Raw genomic sequence first — 18,142 nt, 5'->3', positions numbered from 1 at the left:
CCTATTCTACTACATCACTATGAAATTAGAAATAAAATGTGCCTGTGAACTCTAGAAAGGGGATTAGATTTGCACATTTCTGTGCCATAGAAAACTAATCTCTGAAAAGCAGTTCTCATTGTAACATGTCGGAAGCCAGAAAAAGAACATGTACTCAATGTCAAGAATACTATATGTCCTGTAAAAGAAAGTTCTATTGTTTTTACAAATTCAGGCCGTAAAAGTGTGTTTCCCTTTGCTCGTATTATTGCAACTGCTGCAATGAAATGGAACTTGATCAAAAGAACTGTCAAGTGAATAATCATTGGCTTCTGCTGCAGTTCATTAGAGCTGATTTCAATTTTTTTGTTGTTCCAAAATATATTACAAAGATCACATATCTTCCAGTCCCTCTTTTCCTTGATGAAATTTCCTTGCTCCAACACTGGGAATTGAAGGCTTCCTTCTATACAATTCATTTACTTCCCTAGACAATTCATTATAGGAGTCAGGTAGAAGTTTTGACTTCATGTGGTTATGAAATTGGAATTCCAATATTCCCCTTCCCACAAGGTTTTCAATTTTTGCCACTATTTTCTCTAAAAACCTTTCTTTTCCACCCCACCACACCCCTATATTATACTTATTGTTAAGGACCACCTTATATTTCAATACGTCTTTTTAAAATAACTCTTCCTTACTTGTTTCTCTCTCACTTGTTTCTCAAAATGAGCTGTTTTCTCATGCAGCTTAGTTCAAGAGGGCTACCCCTTTCTCCTTCCCTCCCTCCCTCTCTGAACTCTTCTCTGGTGCAACAGTGATCTGCTCTACTATGACTATTGCCTTACCTGGGTGCATTGAGTATCAAAACCAGACCAAACAATAATCAAATTATGAACTTTTCTTTTTTCCATACACAGAACCAGGATATAAAAGCCCTTCTTTGGAGGTCATCAGTTTGCTGGTGCATATCAGTATGACAGGTGTGAAGGCAGAGTCAGTTAAATCTGTTTTCCTTCCTGGTAATAATTTATAATATTTTATTTATTTATTTATATTTCAAATTTCTATCACTGCCCATCTCTCCTGAAAAGGGGACTCTGGGCGGTTTACAATCAGAATTAAAATACATAAATCACAATATAAATAACTCTATAAAAATAAAATAAATATAAAATGCAAGCAGTGCAGATCTTGTTTGTTGGGGAGAGATCTATGATACTAGCCACCCCCAAGATGAACTGGTACCCCTCCCACCCCAAGTGAGGCGGCAGAACCAGGTTTTTAGGTTCTTCCAGAACTCCGGGAGTGAATGGGCCTGTCTCACCTCCGGGGCAGAATATTCCAGAGGGCGGGTGCCACTGCACAGAAGGCCCGCCTCCTGGACCCTGCCAGGTGGAATTCCTTTACCAGCAGGGTTCATAGCATGCCCTCTCTACACGACAGGGTGGGGCAGGTCGATGTTATGGGGATGAGGCGGTCCCTCAGGTAACCTGGCCCCATGCCATGTAGGGCTTTAAAGGTCATAACCAACACCTTGAATTGGACCTGGAAGCAAACTGGTACCCAGTGCAGCTCACGCAGCAGTGGTGTCACATGTGCCAATCTTGGGGCACCAATAACTGCTCGCATGGCCACATTCTGGACCAGTTGAAACTTCCAGATACGCTTCAAGGGTAGCCCCATGTAGAGCACATTGCAATAGTCTATGTAGGAGATGACCAGGGCATGAGTGACTGTTCGGACGGCCTCTTGATCCAGAAAAGGTGTAAATATCAGAAAGGAATTTACTAAGGACAGTTGTAAGACTGGCAGAGCATTGGAAGTCAAGATATTCTATTATCTTCAGGCCCAGTTGGTTGTCTCCTGCCTACCCCTAAGACCTTGTCCTTTTGGTCCTTTCCGAGTTTTACAATATATGCAAGATGTCTGGCTGAAAGGCAAATACAGTGATGCTTATGCTGGATTTTCCTGAATACTTGATTGAACGCTGTCCCATGGGGCCTTCAGATTGCAGCTATAGACCCTGTTTTATCCAGAATGAAGTCATGTGCTTAATTCCAGAATAACTATGATGGTTTATTATAACAAAAACAAAAGGCATCTCAATGGCCAACTTGATGTGCTATCAACCAAAAGACCCTGTGGAATTATTCCATGATTCCTGGATTACATGTGATGAAGAAAATGATGGAACAAACAATAAGATGACAGATTTACAAGGGGAAGACCATTCCTCATCAGTATCTAATGTCAGAGGAATGGTCATTATGGTCAAAGGAACTACTTGTTGAGTAAAACAATCATTTATGATATAAATACCTATCTTTTGTTTTCACTTCTGCATTAATAAAGAGCAGGCAATTATCAGAAATAAAATTAAAGTCAAATTTCATTTAAAACCACTTGAGCAAGCCTACTGGTGCATTAAAGACTAACCGTATTTGAGGCATGAACTTTTGTAGACAAGACATTATTGTAGTTTATCTGCTTCTCAGAAATTGTTAAGTAAGTAGCAAATGCAACACTATAAGACTTCCATGTATTTAATCTGCTGTCCTTTACTCTGTCAGCAGCTATTTTTCAGCACATTCCTGGTGCCTTTACAAAGCATGCTGGGTATTTGAAGAAAGTGCTGCCCAAACAAAGCATGCCAAACTCTATAAGATGCCCCTCAAATACACAAAAAAGATATGCTCCTAAAAGAAATCAGCTGATCTAATAATTCTAATAGGATAACAGATTGGCACGATTTGATTAGATTAGTATAATTTTCATGGGAAAACAATTACTGAAATTGGGGCCAATTTTTTAAAGTGGTATTTGGTCAGAAGAAGGAGGCCACAAATGAAGGCCAAATGAGGTAGTGATATAGGAAAATCATCCCCAAATTTTGCAGAATTTTATTTCTTTATATCAATGCAGCTGCAAGTGTTCACTAATTGGAAGAAGCAGCAGCTGTTGCTATTAGGCTCGGATGGATGCACAGGGCATGCATATACCCATATTAATTATATCCTCTGGAGGCACTTTTAGTTAGGAAACACTGTGCCAGAAAAAGGATAAGCCCTTCCCTCTGCTTTATTTCTATGATAAAATTAACAGGCCTCTGTGGATATTTTAAATATAAAATGCCTGGAGATCTAATAATATAGTTGCTATATTATGCCTAATTTTATTCACAAGTAAAAGAGAAACAAACCATTATTGAATCACTAAATTCCGGTAGTTTGATACAGAACAAAACATAATAGAGATGCCTTTTTAAGTGATTCCATTACCTGGCAGCCTTATTTGCTATGATATTCCAATGTAACAAATGATTCCACAAGTACATTTTCAAGACAATATGACCAAGTCAGTTTGTATAAGATAATGTTTTGAGCACACATTGTGATTGTTTATTTGTTATGTGTGTGTTCTAGGAAGAATCACTATATAGTAATGGCAATATTGCTGCCACTTCATTTGTGTGATCCTTATCTTCTGCTAACTAGTAAGATTGATTGAGTGCCATCAAGCCAGTGTTGACTCTTAGTAACCACATGGATAGACCTCCAAGTCTTCCAAGTATATACCCATCACTGCTGTAATTGCAGTCATCCACCTTATTGCTGGTCACCCTTTTCTCTTTCCCTTCATCTTTTCCAGCATTATAGACTTCTCAAGAGAGCTAGGTCTTTGCATAATGTGTCCAAAATATGATAATTTGAATATGGTCATTTGTGCCATGGGTGAGAATCTTGCATTAATTCTATAATCCATGTGTTTGTTTTCTTGGCTATCCATGATATTCTCAGGAATCTTCTCCAACACTAATCTTCAAAAGCATCAATAATCTTTCTATGCTGTTTTTAGAGTTTAAATTTCACTTCCATGGAGAGTCACAGAGATAAACATTACCTGCATGATTCATTGATCTTCATAGGTATAGCAACGACATCTGAATATCTTTTCTAAGATTTTCATTGCTACCCCATTAAGTGCTAATCTGTGGCATATTTCTTGATGGTTGGTTCCTTTACTGTTAATCCTAAAATAGTTAATCCTAAAAAGCAATAGCTGTCCACCACTTCTATAACTTAATTGTCAGTTATAAGCCTGGTTGTTGTACCTGTTGTTATTAGCTTTTCTTATTTGTATGTAATCTTAGATCCATTTTTTCACTATGCTCCTTGACCTTCATTCCTAGAGCATCCAGATCATTTGCATTTTCAGCTATCAGAGTACTGTCATTAGCATAACACAGGTAATTGGTGTTTCTTTCTCCAATTTTAAAAACTACATTCATCTTCTTCCAATCCGGCTTCCTTCAGTGTATATTTAGACTTGTCTCACTATTTTGCTAGCCTGGAGCCAATCTGTTTTGCCATGTTCCATCTGGACTGTGGCATCCCAAACTATGTATAAGTTTCATTTGAAGACAATGAAATGTTTCGAGATTCCCATTTTCTTAAGGTCATTCCACATCCTGATATGGTCAATCCAACTGAAGACCTTTCTATAATCAATGAAGCACATACTGACTTATTTTTGGTATTCTATGGCTTTCTTAATTACTTACTGTGCATCAGCAATAATATCTCTTGTTTCTAGGCCTTTTCAAAACCATCTTGAATATAAGTTATCTTCCTTTCCATGTAGGCTCTAATCTGGATAGAATTATTTTGCTAACCTGTAAAAGTAAGAGTATTGTGCAATACTCTTACTTTTACAGGTTAAAAGTAACACTTAACCTGTAAAAGACTTAACAGTTTGCACACTGTTAAGTCTTGTTTCTTTGGTATTGGTATGTAGACTGACCTCTTCCAATCCGTTGGACACTGCGTCATTCTCCAGATTTGCTAGTATAGTTTAGTTAAATATTTTACTGACTCTTCTGTTGCTTGTCACTTATCTGGAGATATACCATCAAATCCTCTAGCTTTCCAACTTGGTAACCAGAGTATTTATCTAACTTCACTAAAGGTTCTTATAAATAGTGAATATCTTCTAAGGTACCTTGGATGTTGACATTTCTACTGTACAGAATTTCAGTACACTCCTTCCATCATTTTTTTAATCTTCTTGGAATTGGTTATTATGTGTCCCTTGATATCCTTTGGCATACTGATTGGAGGTTGGAACCTCCTTCTGAGTTTGGAGATCTTTTAGAATACTTTCCTTATTTTTCTGTGTCTGTTTCCCTCTTCAGTGACTTTACAGATGTCATTGTAAAACTATTTCTTATCTCTTCTATCAGCTCTCTGAAATTCTTTGTTAAATGCCTTCCTGAGATCTTTGTCTTTCTTGGCTGTGGGTTCTCAGAAATTTGCACCATTTGTTCTGACATCTAGTTTGCTTTCTTTTGTTTCTTCATCTTTGGCAGTCTCTTCTCACATTTATCCTTAACTGGTTATTTGATTCTATTCCACATAACTGATATTTCTACTTCCTTGTGCCAATAATTTACTTAATTTGATTTGTGGTGCTCTGTCTGATGATGTCCATGTCCATAAGCATTGTTTTGGTTGTTTCAATACTGTTAAGAATGAAGGAATCACTGGATTGACCAAATTAAAAAAAAAAGCCATTCTCCTGCTTCATTTCTGTTTCCTAGGCCATATAGTCCAACTACATTTTCCTCTCTACTATTTCTAACTTCCATTCTCCAGGCACAAGCAGCACATGTTGCTTGTATGTTCTGTCAATTTCAAATTGAACTTGACCATAAAAATTGAAGTATCAACTTGGATAATCATCATATTAAAGCATTGTCCATGAAGTCCAACTGATATTATTTAGTCACTGCATTGCACCTGTGTTTGCTATATCCTTCCTGATTATGCAAACGGTGTCATTCCTTCTTTGTTTTTCATGCCCTGAGTAGTAAACAGTTTGATTTTATGCTCAAAAGTGTGCAATTCCAGTCAATTTCAATTAGCTGATGTCTAAGATATCTGTAATCAATTAATTACCTTTCATTGTCCTGAGTTTTCCCATATTCTTGCTTCTTACGTTCTATGTTCCTATGTAGCTCAGTCTTTGCAGCTTTTTGTTTTCTTTTCCTGCAGGGCAATATCAGCAACCAGACATCCCAAAACTTTCAGCTAGCCATAACATAAACGCCATTAATTCTCTAAAAGTTCCCCACATCTTCCTCAGTAGCATGTTGAGTGTCATCTGGACAGAGCAGCCCATCATCTGGCCCTATTATTATCAGTCACTTTAAATTGTAATCCATGAAGTTTTCTTGGTAAAAATAAAGGAATGGTTTACTATTGCCTTCTCCCATGCAGTATGAATTGATGCCTTTGCCATTGTCAGTAAAGTGATCATCTGCCTCTAGCATCTTCCTATATCACTGCTGCTCTATATAGGTGGCTGCTTGCTTTATCTGGGCAGCTGGGATGACCTTCATGCCATGGGTGACCCTCTAGGCAGTATATACTCCTAGCATTCTTCAATCATTTCTCCCAGGAACACCCCCCCACATCATGATGTGGCAGCATATCTGGACTTGAGGAGGAAATAGCAAGATGAGTAGCTATATAAATAAATTTATATAGCTTTATTTAAAAAATAAAGAGATAAATATCAAAGTATACTGGGTTTGCAAATTATACTAAATTGCTTAACCATAGTACAATGAATAAATCACAATTGGCTGGGTTCACAGAATTGTCCTGTCCTATGTGGATGCAAGAACTGAAAGGAAGAGGGAAAAAAATCAGCTAGCTAAGGTAAAAAGCCAGAAAAATCACTACTATGGACATGAGGGAGTTAAACAGTTACCAAGTGATTTGGCAAACTATAAATAGTTCCTCCACCTATTCCTGAAAAGTGTTCAGTGTAGCAGATACAGTTCAGAGATTAGCTAATTCTCCCTGTGACTCCATCTGCATACCCACCCATTTGACTGTAATTAATCTTTATATAAATCCAAAGCACCATGGCACAGTTTAACAGACCAAGTTCATTTGAAGTATAGTCACAATGTATAACCCCATGCCTTCATTTCCTAAATAAGAAGAACCATATCATTTGACCCCAAGTTATATTTATCAAAATATTTTTTCTTTAAAAAGTAACCATTCAACTTAGGTTTTTCAAATTCCTTTCTCTTCCACTTGTCAACTCACATTATAGAGAGAAAGAAGACAATCTCTTAAAGACATTCCCCATGATTAAACATCAGCAGCAGGCAGATTCTTCACACAGCATTTCAGTGTCAACAGGATTAATAATGGATAATTACAATATTAAGAGACAAGATTTAAAACAATTATATGCTTACAGTCCAAATAAAAATGGGTACACAGACACTCCACAAACAATGAAGTTAAAGAAGCCCCACATGACATTGCAGGTGACACATTCTGAATTTTGTATTAGGCTGTTGAACCATGAGGGAAATTGAGCTTTTGAATTGATGCATCTATGCAGCCTATACTTGCTGAATAACAGGAGCAACAAGGACATAACAGTATAACATTGTGCATTTGTAATGGCATCCCATAAAACTGGTTCCATAACAGATGAAAGTTTCAAGCATAATGTGGTATTAGTTCATAAAAAACATCACAAAATTTTCTAAACTGTTTTAAGAACTTTGAGCATTGTATAGCTTTTTATAACCAGGCACTATATTTGCGGGGAAAGCTTCTGATGGATCCATCTAGCTATGTGGTGAAAGAGTCTAAAAATCAGCAGCGTGTCATCTGACTGTGTTTTGGGCATAAACCTCCAACAGGGTAAACATATCCACAGAAGGCAGGACTACTTTCCCTATAAGAGGAAAATTGGCAGATACGACTTGCTAAGCCAACATGCCCATATTCTTCTTCTATGCAACTCTTAAAAGTATGGGGGTCTGTCAGCTTTTGTGAATACTGAAGCTAAGAACAAGTACTTCTCTTGGCAATGGTTAATGTTATTAAAAATGACGGGGGGGTGTTAATGTGTTTAAATATTGAGGCTTGTGTAGGAATGGGAACAAGAATGCACTCATAAGAATGGGCTATGGCCAAATGAGTTAGGAAGGACTATCCTAAGTTCCCTTCCTATTTCAATCTTTATTTCCATTGGACTTCCTTTCATTACCCCTGCCCATTTCACAGGAATGAAAGAGTTACTAGTGTTCCACAGTGGTTAGTATGTTGGAGTAATACTGGAGAGACTTGATGCTTCAAAGAGTTGATTAGAGTAGCTTACAAATTAGAAAAATAATTAAAGTACTAAAAGCACCTTTACAATATATCTAGAAATTAAGGGGGGGGGGGGGGAATGACAGTCACTTTATGCAATTAAGCAACCACACAGTAACATACTTGTTTAAGAAGTATATTCAGTTGCTTGGCAGAATTCAAAGAGGAAGATAATTAGTGCATTTCAAAAATTTTCAGTAACAGTTACAAGAAATAACAAAACTATTCATACTGATATTATAATCAAAACATCACATGAATAAAAATATATTTAAAATAAACAATTAAAATTTAGGCTTAAGACTGGAAATACAAAAGCATACATGTAAAAAGAGCAGAAATGTATTTTATCCAAAATAAGTATTGTTGTTTATTCGTTTAGTCGCTTCCGACTCTTCGTGACTTCATGGACCAGCCCACGCCAGAGCTTCCTGACGGTCGTCAACACCCCCAGCTCCCCCAGGGACAAGTCCGTCACCTCTAGAATATCATCCATCCACCTTGCCCTTGGTCAGCCCCTCTTCCTTTTGCCCTCCACTCTCCCTAGCATCAGCATCTTCTCCAGGGTGTCCTGTCTTCTCATTATGTGGCCAAAGTATTTAAGTTTTGCCTTGAATATCATTCCCTCAAGTGAGCAGTCTGGCTTTATTTCCTGGAGGATGGACTGGTTTGATCTTCTTGCAGTCCAAGGCACTCTCAGAATTTTCCTCCAACACCACAGTTCCAAAGCATCGATCTTCCTTCTCTCAGCCTTCCTTATGGTCCAGCTCTCGCAGCCATATGTTACTATGGGGAACACCATTGCTTTAACTATGCGGGCCTTTGTTGTCAGTGTGATGTCTCTGCTCTTAACTATTTTATCGGGATTGGTCATTGCTCTTCTTCCAAGGATTAAGCATCTTCTGATTTCCTGACTGCAGTCAGCATCTGCAGTAATCTTCACACCTAGAAATACAAAGTCTTTCACTGCTTCTACATTTTCTCCCTCTATTTGCCAGTTATCAATCAAGCTGGTTGCCATCATCTTTGTTTTTTTGAGGTTTAGCTGCAAGCCAGCTTTTGCACTTTCTTCTTTCACCTTCATCATAAGGCTCCTCAGTTCCTCTTCACTTTCAGCCATCAAAGTGGTATCATCTGCATATCTGAGATTGTTAATCTTTCTTCCAGCAATTTTAACTCCAGCCTTGGATTCCTCAAGCCCAGCATGTCACATGATGTGTTCTGCATACAAGTTGAATACGTAGGGTGAGAGTATACAGCCCTGCCATACTCCTTTCCCAATCTTAAACCAGTCCGTTGTTCTGTGGTCTCTTCTTATTGTTGCTACTTGGTCATTATACAGATTCCTCAGGAGTCATACAAGATGACATACCACTAAGAACTTGCCACAATTTGTTATGGTCCACACAGTCAAAGGCCTTAGAATAGTCAATAAAACAGAAATAGATGTTTTTTCTGAAACTCCCTGGCTTTTTCCATTATCCAGCGGATATTGGCAATTTGGTCCCTAGTTCCTCTGCCTTTTCTAAACCCAGCTTGTGCATCTGGCAATTCTCGCTCCATGAATTGCTGAAGTCTACCTTGTAGGATCTTGAGCATTACTGTCATGTTCGCCGTTTCAATGTCTTTGATACATCGTAACGTTTCGCATGTCATTAGCAGGATGCGTGTTTCATCTTTCTCGGGAGGATGGGAGTACTTATCTTTTGGCTTTGCTCTGGAATGTATTTGTATTATCTACTGCGCTCAAGGTTACTTTCCCAGGCTAGCAACTCTGACGATTGCTTGCACCTGTGCCGGGCGGGGCTGTTACGAGGGAGGCGGGATACGTTTGCACCAAGGGTTTAAGTTTGTATTTGGCGCGCTTTTGCTCATTCTCAGCTTTCTCTGTATTTGCCTTTAGTTCCTTAATAAATCAGATTTCATATAGCAGCCTCTTGTGAGTCTGAGTATTTGGGCTAGGGCAATCATTACAATTACCTTACTGGCATGTGAAATGAGTGCCACTGTTCGATAGTTTGAACATTCTTTAGTGTTTCCCTTTTTTGGTATGGGGATATAAGTTGATTTTTTCCAGCCTGATGGCCATTCTTGTGTTTTCCAAATTTGCTGGCATATAGCATGCATTACCCTGACAGCATCATCTTGCAAGATTTTGAACAGTTCAGCTGGGATGCTGTCATCTCCTGCTGCCTTGTTATTAGCAATGCTTCTTAAGGCCCATTCAACCTCACTCTTCAGGATGTCTGGCTCTAGCTCACTGATCACACCGTCAAAGCTATCCCCGATATTGTTATCCTTCCTATACAGGTCTTCTGTATATTCTTGCCACCTTTTCTTGATCTCTTCTTCTTCTGTTAGGTCCTTGCCATCTTTGTTTTTGATTATACCCATTTTTGCCTGGAAAAATAAGTATCATCTGAAATAATATGTCTTTAACAATACCCTACCCTGATGGATTGTGGGCCCTTGCAAGGAAGGGCAACATTTTGCAGCTAGAATTAGTCACAGAGCAAATGGAAGTGAGGCAGAGAATAAGAACCAGCCCTGGCAGAAATCACAGCTAGATGGACTTTCTATAAATGTGACCGGTGAGCTTTGAAGTTCAAGAGATGTAAGTCCTCACTGTCTTTCAGGCTAACATACCTCACAGAAAACTATGGTGAGGAGAGAATAATTTATGCTGCTCCTAATGGAAGTAATGGATAAACATGTGGAAGGAAGGAGGAAGGAAGGAAGGAAGGAAATTCCTTAAAGAGTCATAAAATATAAGTCTATCTTTCAGCAGTAGCTGAGGAAAAGGTATCTTTGGACAGCCCATGTGATGGAATCCAAATGGCAAATGACATTTATAGGTAGAAATACATAAAACAAAACACCACTGCTTCCCACTGTGATTAAATTTAACTTGAAAGGAATACTCTTACAGTACTTGGGCCAGCTGGAGTCCCCCTCATAAACTTAGGGCCATGTATAATTTACCTTTAAATTCTCTAGCCCAGAAGATCTAAATTAAATACTTAATAAATCAATAGTTTTGTAGGTAACCTTCTGTGAAAATGACAATTCTCTAAAACTACATTTTTCACAATTCATCTCTGTGAATATTCCTTAGAATATTTTTATGTGCTTATCACCCTACCTTTTTTTTTTTCTTACTATAGTAACTGGAAATGAAGTGGGTGTTTACTGCTCTTAGCTCTCAACTTTACAGAACGTTGTTTTGACAGAAATAGGTCTCTATGGATCCTGCATCAAAGTCTACAAGTACTGAAAGACCAATTTCATGTATATGTCTATAGTGTTGACTGCAGGAATAAGATAGCAACTGAAATAGTGTTTCAAGAACTGCTTTATTTCATTACCTTTAGCTTGTAAAACATTCTTTATCTTAATAAGCCCACATATAAGATCCCTAAAATATGACCTTCGTGTAGAAACAAGAAAAACCTGTGTTGCTCAGAACAGTTTTCTTAAGTGACTAGAAGTTCAGCATTAATGCAATAACCATATATACATATTTGTAGTTAAATATGTATCAAGACATATCTTCTCTGCTCAATAACTTAAAACACAATACATCTTTGCCATTGTTCTCATCACAGGAATTAAAAAGAAGCTAGAGTGGCTAACTGAGTCCAGATTGCTCTTGCCGAAGCATCTTGACAGTACCTTTAACCTACTGACCTATTAAAGAAAGATAATTAATTTCTCCCAGTAATATATTAATATATGCGCTTATCGTTAATAGGTATGCAATGTAAGAATCAAATAGTTTTTTGGTGCATAATTTGGAAATATTTCATAGTCAAAATAAAACCACAAAATACTTTTATCTCTATATGTACTGCTATCAAAATATACAATACACACTGAAGGGACCGCTGACTTTACTGGATTTTCAAGACATTTTCTGCTGCAGTTAGAAGAACAAACATAATCAAGGAGAGAAAAGATACTCTACCTGCTAGATTACCTGTACATCGCCCTTGTCTCATAGATGAGAGCAGTATGAGTCTTTGCTATCTACTCTGTGGACAGTTTTAGGTAGAATGGACTCTGCTGGACTGCTATTCTACATAGTGTTCTCTTTATTATTTACTCTAAGAGGTAGGGAGAGGTTGTCTTTTGTATCTCTTAGCACCTCTCTGCTTCATGTCAATTAATCAATTCTGGTGATTTAAACTTTTCTGTATTTGAAGCCACTGGGTTTCCCTGTGTTTATCAATTATTCTGTTGGTCCTGTTGTGTGTGTTTGAAGTGCTTTTCTAAATAAGATATGTAACATGGGGGCAACAGAGCAGAAAATATGTAATATAAAAGTCCCATATATACACAAGCAACAATTCATAGATCTTCTCTTTCAACAAGGACAGGTTCTTGTTCTTATCACCATTTCCATGTGAAACTGTGACTACCTGGAGAAGTGCTATAATAACTTCAGACATCTAGTCCAGCTACATAGACCAAAATAGGATTATTTTTCCATCCATTACCCTTAACAGTGTTTGGACCACATCATCTACTTAAACCCCAAAGAAAAAGCAAGGGGTATAGGGGAAAAAAAAAAGAGTATCACCTGGAGATTGCATGGAGTTGGATTTTACTTCTTGAAAAATCAACTGGGCAAAATAGAGATTATGCTGTGCTGAAATAAGTTCTAGCATGTTTTGATCCCATCAGTTGCTCATCTTAGGGGAAAAATTGCTCAAAAATATAGCACGCCTGAGTCAGTCAGATTCTATTGTGCTATTCTTTTCACAGTTATCTCTATGGCATACATAATATAAAAGAACCTATAAATCAATGCCTTGCCAGTGACTTGAATAGACTGTAGATTGCTATCATAAAGTGGTTATTTGCTATCATAAAGTGGTTATTTGTACAGTTATTAAGCAGGGTAACATGTCTGGTTTTCATAGAAAATATCTATGAAAGCTCCATATAAAGGCCACAGCTGGGTTTTTTTTTAAATAATATTCTTCCAGATTCTCCAGTTCATTAGCTCTGCACCAGCATTTCATTATGAGACGAGCTAAGTAGCTGTCTTTTTCCAGCCTCCTCACTATATATAAAATCCAGATCCCTGATATATAGTATATATGAAATCTACATAATTTCTGCAAATTGACAGCAATGTTACAAGCCCTATGCAGGTGTTAACCCAAAGCATGAATAGGGCTAAAACTAGGAGGAGCTATGGGCATGCAAATTAGTCTGGCTCTGAACATTTCCATGTTCCTAAATGTCTTAATAAACACACAAAGATCTGGATGGGCAATGTAAATGTTTTGACTTGAAACATTTACTTAGCACCTTACACAGTAGAGCTCCTGAACTTGGGAGGCTTTATAGCAGGAGTTCCTAAACCTTTTGCCATCACAGTTCCCTTTAGTGTAATCTTAATGTACATACCTCCCCTAAAAATCCAAACACCAAAATGAACACAAATGAACAATGAAAACAGTACGATGAAGCTTTGGGAAATGTTTTAACTGTGTGAAGATCTCAAAAACAAGCAATCTAAAAGTGATGCTCAAGTCACAGCTTTAAACATCCCTGTGTCCCTTTCCTGGTTTAGCCCAATGTGTGAGGCAAGCTAATATCTTCATAGCATTTTAAGAAGTGTAGTGGAGTAGGTTCTAATATTTTTATTTTCCTTTACTATTTACAGATTAAAGAACATCTTGCAAAAGGACAGAGGACACTGGCTGGTGAAGGAATGTCTCAGGTGACAAAGACCCTTTTGGATTTAACTCAGAGGAAGAATTTTTATGCAGGGGATCTTTTAGTTTCTGTGGAAATTCTCAGAAATGTTACAGATACATTTAAAAGAGCAAGTTACATCCCTGCATCAGATGGTGTTCAGGTATGTGAAACCATAGTTGTAGAACAATATGAAAAAGACTTAATCTCTTTTATATGCAGAATGGCTCAGGTTCAGTTCCTAACATCTCTAGCTAAAAGAAATTCAGTGTACAGAATGGCTCCTAAGATCTTGGAGAGCTGTTATCATCCAGTGGCTGGGTTCCCTCATCACAGTAAATCATAGATTGCTTTAACACTGGTTATTCAGTGGTTTCTGTTACTTATTGCCATCATCAGCACAAATTGCTCAGTGTTGAACTAGGAAAGCCCTATAAAGCACTGATTTTAAAATCCCACTGGCTCATTCATGCACCCATTGTTTCCCATGACCAGAAATTCCTATGACATGAGATGCATAGAACAATACAACATTGTCCTGTGCCAATACTCACCTTTGTATGCAGACACTACAATAAAGGTCATTTCAGACATAATGATGAAATCCTATTTCAGGATTAAGTCTTGAGTTCAAATTGTCCTTTCCCATTAAATTTGTCAAACCTCTCCTTGATTTCCAGTTTCAAGAAAGCCATTGTTCACCATTGCTTCTGAATGGATAATCATGCTTTGCACTTATTCTCTAAATTAGATTTAGAAATCCATTTCAACTACAGTTTCCTCTTCTGATTTGGAAGACAATCATAAATCATTATTTACAGTAAATACCCAGAGATAGAATGGAACTAGAGGGGTTGGGGTGGGGAGCAAATGACAAAACATGCATGACGATGTAAGCATGCAAATGCCATGATGTCAGGATGCAAGTACATAATTGTGGCATTTACATGATGATGGTATTGTGAGTGTATCATCATTTTGCCCTCAAAATGCTGCCAAAATTGCTTTGTATGCTGCTGATTGGAACCCATTTTTTTTACCGCTGTGTTTGAAGTTCCTGTTTACATTGTCTTGTTTTTGTTGTCACATCATTATTATGCAATGTAGCACAGTAATGCAATGCTGTTTTTCATGTTAGTGAAATCATATTCTAAATACTCACCCTGCTGCCAGCATCTTAGACACTGTTCACATATTTTACAATGAAATATGTGGTACAGATTTGGAAGTGTTATTTCCTTCACACTTGGGGGCTATCAAGTAATCATGCCAGGGAAAGGGTTTGCATTAGATTGTGAAACCTGTAGATAATGTAGCATTATTCCACATCTGAATATTATGACCTTTTAGAATTACATGCAATCCAGATCACTATAAAAATGATGTGCGAGCTATTTTATGTCAATGTCTAGGCTTTGCCTAAAGTTCAGCTAACAGTATTGTAATATAAAAATTAATGCTTTTTTCTCCAAAGACACTGAAAAAGGTTGGAGGAAGTTATTAAGCATGGCTCAATTGACCAGTGTCTTAAAATATATGCAATGCATTTATCAAAACTTTAATAATATAATACCTAAGACATTGGTTGATAGTCTGTAGTTGATAGTTGATAGTATAAAGTGGATTTCCTAGAACTTGGACATAAATATTTTATGTGATTAGCTTACAAAGAACCTCTGTATAACAGTTTTCCATCTCTGTATATCAGTTTCACAAGTTTAACAATGCAATAATAATGAGTTGTAAATTCACGGCAGCAACAACAACAACAACAAAACTCATACACTTAGCAAACTATGCATAACAGTCATCATATTTCACAGTTGCCTGAACAGGGACAAATAAAATAATTACATGAAACCCATCATTTTTGTCATCAACTATAGGGAATGACGCAGGCAACAATAACAACTGTGTTAAGACTTACAAGTTCTCATATTTCCTCTCTTAATATCCCAGCCCGAACTGACTGTGTATCCTATATTCATCTTAAGGTCTTATCCATTCTAGAACTATGTAGGTCTACTAAAAAGAGGCTTGGTTTTGGATGCTTGTTCTACCAAAGTTTGTTCACTTTTGACGACTGAGTCATATAACAAGCAATAGTCAATATAGTTGGGGATTAAACAATATATTGGCCATAATTTGTTTCCAAATTTCTATAAACCACTCAGATGAGTTTTTGTTATATCCAGTAAATATATTAATAAAGCATTTCACAGTGTATCACATTTTTATAGGTGTTCATCTGAAGATTAATTTTATCAAATGACCTTAGGCTTAGAATTGTTACTGAGTATTGCCATATTTTTATGCATGAAAATCACAATCATCTATTTCTTGGACAAATATTTTATTTTAAGAAATAAGCATACAATTGCATATCTGGCTTTGTGAGCAAGGAATGGAAAATTTGTGGTGGGTTACTTGGTTTGTTTCAACATGCTAATTAAAATCACTTTTTCTTGAAACGTTATCTTGCTACATTACACCAATGGAAAAATGATAGTTTCAATACCTCCTCTTGAACCCTATAAATGTGGTGCTGCTTTGTTTAGCCTCTGTCTGGGTAACATTTCAAACTGCTAGAGTATCAGTATAATAGTGTTAGTAGTGCAATGATACATTTTAATATGCCGCAGTTCATCATGACAGTCCTCCATCCCTTCAGCTCATCCCTGCAAGGACAATACAAAATGCAAGCAGCTTTTTATCCAATAATAGCTTCTTGATCCTTAGATGTCAGGATCTTGTCAGGAAATTGCCAGCATTATCAGTCCATTTTTCCAACTGCATTCCGTGTGCCAGCTGCAATTACTCCTCAGCTGGTGGGATTTGGCAAAAGCTATTTCTGCTTTGGTCTTGTCCCATCTTGATCATAGCATTCCATTCTTTGTTGGACAAGTCTTGAAAAGTATCTAGAAACTTCAATTGACACAAAAGTTGGCAGCTAACCTGCTCACCATTGTACACTCCAGGATAACCTACTGCCCATAATCAGTAATCTACATCAATTGCCATCTTCTCCCAGGCCTAATTTAAGGTGTTGAGGTTCATGTTTAAGCCTTGAATAGCTTCAGGTCCAGACAGTAAGATCAGTAGAAGAGGCTCTTCTGAACCCCTACCTCACCCCAATTTTCAGAGACTCATTACTTTGCAAGAAAGATAATCTTCCTTTACAGGAAGTGGTCCTGCTGTGGAATGCACTTTGTATGGCTCTGTGTTTAATCCCACTCTCTCTGTCTTTGTGAGCAATTGAAACACACCTTTTCCAACAGGCTTTTATTTGTTAATAATTTAACACCAGCTTTCATCTTTGACTTCTATATTCTAAGTATTGATAGTAGTCTTGAGTATTCATTGTGAATGAAAGGTGAGATATGATCACATAAAAATACAGTTATACAAATGAGCACCCCTAAATGCTACACAACCTGGAATTCAACTGATTAGGATCAGCCAAAATAGTGAGTTCTGGAGTGCTGCTCATCCATTTTTGTCATCTGCTATCCTCCAGAGCACCATAACTAGGATGTTTAGAATTGTAGTACAAAAGAACTTCCTGCCGTTGCTTGAGCATTTAGGTAATATATGTTTCCTAATTAGCATCCTTTCACTGAATCACTCGTAACTGACTGTAATATCTTTATATGGTATACAAAATTACCCTTGGATAAACTTGCAGTCATTGTATTAGGCTTTTTCAACAAAATGATACCTACGCTTTGAAGAAAAAATGATTATACTGTGTCATTTGTCAAAGGAAACTTAAAGCAAAGTCAGAACCGGAATATGTCTATCATTTTTTTTTTATTTTGCATTCTAGGCAAGACAGAACATAAAGTACATTAAAATAAAATCCTGGCAGGAATCCCAGGTGACTTATTGGTAATTAATTTTTATCATGAAATTCAGATGTATATTTAAATACATACATACATATATACATACATAGTGTATAATTTCAAAGTGAAATTGTAAAGTATCATTCATAAATTGTTCTGTGACTAATGTATAATGCTATTTGAATTGTAATCCAGCATGACCTTTTATGCATGTGTAAGGAATTTTGCAAATACAGCTACAAATATGCTAGAAACAGCTTATATTAAAGGGCTGTAAGAGCTCCCATCAAGCACCCCCAGATATAGGTATATATAAGGGCAATAATAACTCAAACAAATCATTTATTAGAATCTCCTATGAGACATTGAAATTATTTTTATAATTGGAAATTGAGATAACTGGTCTTATATATACAAAAAATTATA

General features: G+C 37.0%; 1 protein-coding gene across 1 annotated transcript in view; it reads left to right on the top strand.

Annotated features, from left to right (window-relative positions):
* Window positions 1–18,142, top strand: part of ADGRB3 (adhesion G protein-coupled receptor B3) — a 503,112-nt gene that overhangs the window by 195,005 nt on the left and 289,965 nt on the right. Inside the window, exon 10 of the mRNA XM_063313173.1 lies at window positions 13,840–14,034. Within this exon, the coding sequence (XP_063169243.1) occupies window positions 13,840–14,034 (195 nt within the window). The remainder of the gene's footprint in view (window positions 1–13,839; window positions 14,035–18,142) is intronic.

This window comes from Candoia aspera, chromosome 1 (assembly GCF_035149785.1).
Source record: "Candoia aspera isolate rCanAsp1 chromosome 1, rCanAsp1.hap2, whole genome shotgun sequence".
Taxonomy (NCBI): Eukaryota; Metazoa; Chordata; class Lepidosauria; order Squamata; family Boidae; genus Candoia; species Candoia aspera.
Note: the sequence above shows the minus strand (reverse complement) of the source record. Positions and strands in the feature narration are given on the sequence as shown.